General features: G+C 36.8%; 1 protein-coding gene across 1 annotated transcript; it reads right to left on the bottom strand.

Moving 5' to 3' along the window:
* Window positions 1–910: 910 nt before the first annotated feature.
* On the bottom strand, window positions 911–1,987 carry LOC123681032. Its single transcript, XM_045619196.1, has 2 exons — window positions 1,708–1,987; window positions 911–1,651 (listed from the first exon to the last, which is right to left on the bottom strand). Exons 1-2 carry the CDS (start codon window positions 1,885–1,887, stop codon window positions 926–928), a joined length of 906 nt encoding a protein of 301 aa, XP_045475152.1. The 5' UTR covers window positions 1,888–1,987; the 3' UTR covers window positions 911–925.
* Between the last annotated feature and the right edge of the window lie 600 nt (window positions 1,988–2,587).

Below are 2,587 nucleotides of genomic sequence, written 5' to 3'. Positions count from 1 at the left end.
AGTTCAAAGAACGTCAACATCGGAATGTGGAAAAGCATCAGGTCGTCATTTCTGATGAATTTCGAGTCTCCTTGGGTGCACATGATGATCGAAGAAGGGGTAAGACGACGTCGTGAAGAAAGACGTGAACCTCGGTTTGATGTTGAGCGTCATGTACACCGGACAGTAGGCGTTATGATATGGGTGTTATTGCTATTGCTCATGCAAGTAGGTCAACTTAAGTCTTTATTCCAGGTAACATGTGGAGCCATATGTTTTCCTTTACATTAACCGGCTCGAGAATCCAATATTTGAGCAAGATAATGTCCGACCTCATATTGCCTTAGTAAGTTTAAACTTTTTCGAAGCGACTCATGTGAATCTTTTGCCATGGCCTCCCAGATCCACCGATCTTTCGCCCATAGAGCATTTTTAAGACATCATGGGTAAAAGACTTGCAAATTTACCTCAGCCCCCACTGATTTTGGCAGCTCTGAGACCTGAAGTACAGGTAGCTTGGGATAGTATACTGCAAGAAGAAATAGACCATCTTATTGCATCAATGCCGAGACGTGTTGGGGAGTGTATAAGTAATCGCGGTGGACAAACACATTATTAACAAATTTTTAAAAAAATAATTTTATACCCTCCTTTTTTTTCTCCAAATTTCAATCATTTACTCCTTGCTACACTTACTATCTATGTTTTACCAAAAAACCAATTTGAAATTGAACAGCTCATTCTGGGTGCAGGTTCTTGGTCAGTTAGTATATATTTCCATAAATATCGTTTTCGTACTTCCGGGCCTAAAGTGACAACTTCACTCCCTTGTGACAGGTACTAAAGTGTCACATTTAATCCCTCCGGGATTAAATATTGACGAAACTCCCGGAACGATTAAATCACAAACAAACGAATTTAAGGGATATTTTATTAAAAAATATAATTAATTAGAATGGTAATTAACGTTAATATTCAAATTAATATTGTGACAGTTCGTCATATTGACCAGTCTTTCCTGGGTTAATGCACCAGGTAACTGACGAGTAACAGATAGGTCCTTTTCATATTGAACTGGTGTTTGTTTCGAAGATCCTGCGGAAACAGGAAGCGAGAATGAGGACTGTGACATAACTATAGTGGACGAATCGGCGACTTGACCAAATATTTTATCTGAAATTTTTTGTTTATTTTTAATAGACGATTCAATATATCCCTCGGCCACGTTGGAGGATTTCCATCCTCCATGTCTCTTCAGCACGTCTATTGTTGCTCCCGAATCAGCTAACAAAGACGCAGATGTGCGTCTAAAACAATGTCCCGTATAAGACGTCGCATTTTCTAATTTCAAGAAAGCTGCTATTTGCCGTGGAAATGTACCAAACATGTTTTTTCCTACTACTCGCGTAGTACATTCTTTGTTGATGTATTGAACAAAAAATTTTGAATGAGGTGTCCCTGTCTTTCGCAATGCCACATATTTTCGAAATATCGCCACAAAACTGATGGCACTGTTTTCTGAATTTTTGATCACAAAATTTCGGTCAATTTTATTTTTGGTGTTTCTAATCGCAATTAGGAAGGAATCGCCCAAATCTCTCACATCGTCGATTTCTAAATCAACCAACTCTTTTCCACGACAAGCTCCCGCAACGCCCAAAATAAGTGCAACCTACAAAAAAATTGATTTCTTAAAATTTCTGAATATAAACAAATTTCCAAATTTACCTTAAGCATTAAATATTTATCATCCGGAGCCTCCCGTAAGAACTGATCTACCTGCTCAGACGTGAGAATTCTTGACTTCTTTGGCTTAAATCCCTCATTTCTTCTCTTCAAAAAAGCTAATAATTTTGGAAATTTACTTATATCAATATCTTCTCTAATGTTAATAACCGATTTCAGCATTGAGTAATGTGCCCAGAGAGTTGAGGCACAAACCGCTTTTGATTTATCATTGAAGTAGACTAACAGCGCATTTTCAGTAGGTTGTCTCACATTTTTTAAGCGGCACCACGTTTTAAAAGCATCGTACTGCTGCTCGTATAGTTTTCTAGATTTCGGTGGTAACAATTCTTCACCTACTTCGGCTGCTCTTTTATCAATATCAGATACACCTTCTTCACTCATGATACCAATAATTATCAATAACAAGGTTTCTTTACAATGACACTAGTGATGACAATGTTTCTAAATTATAATTGTCACAACGCAATGTTACTATGGTAACTTATTTTAAAGACAGTTTATTAAATGAGTTGAAGAGAAAAGAAACTGATTGAAATCATTGAAATAATTAATAAAATCATACCGGAAGTACGAAAAGTATCGTATATACCTTGCGACTGAAGTACATTTAATCCTTCAGGTAAATTATGGCCCTCCCTGCGGTCGGGCCATAAACTTTACCTTCAGGATTAAATGTACTACTTCAGTCCCGCGGTATATAATATACTATTAATGATTTCCGCATTGAAAAATGTAGGTTGATAGAACAGTTTTCTGATTCTGTTTAACAAATTTGACAGAAATAGATAAATCCGTTTCAGGAGAGTTACAAGAACCTACATATAACAATAAAATATAACCATGACATCTGTGCGAATCT

This window comes from Harmonia axyridis, chromosome 5 (assembly GCF_914767665.1).
Source record: "Harmonia axyridis chromosome 5, icHarAxyr1.1, whole genome shotgun sequence".
Classification (NCBI taxonomy): domain Eukaryota; kingdom Metazoa; phylum Arthropoda; class Insecta; order Coleoptera; family Coccinellidae; genus Harmonia; species Harmonia axyridis.
Note: the sequence above shows the minus strand (reverse complement) of the source record. Positions and strands in the feature narration are given on the sequence as shown.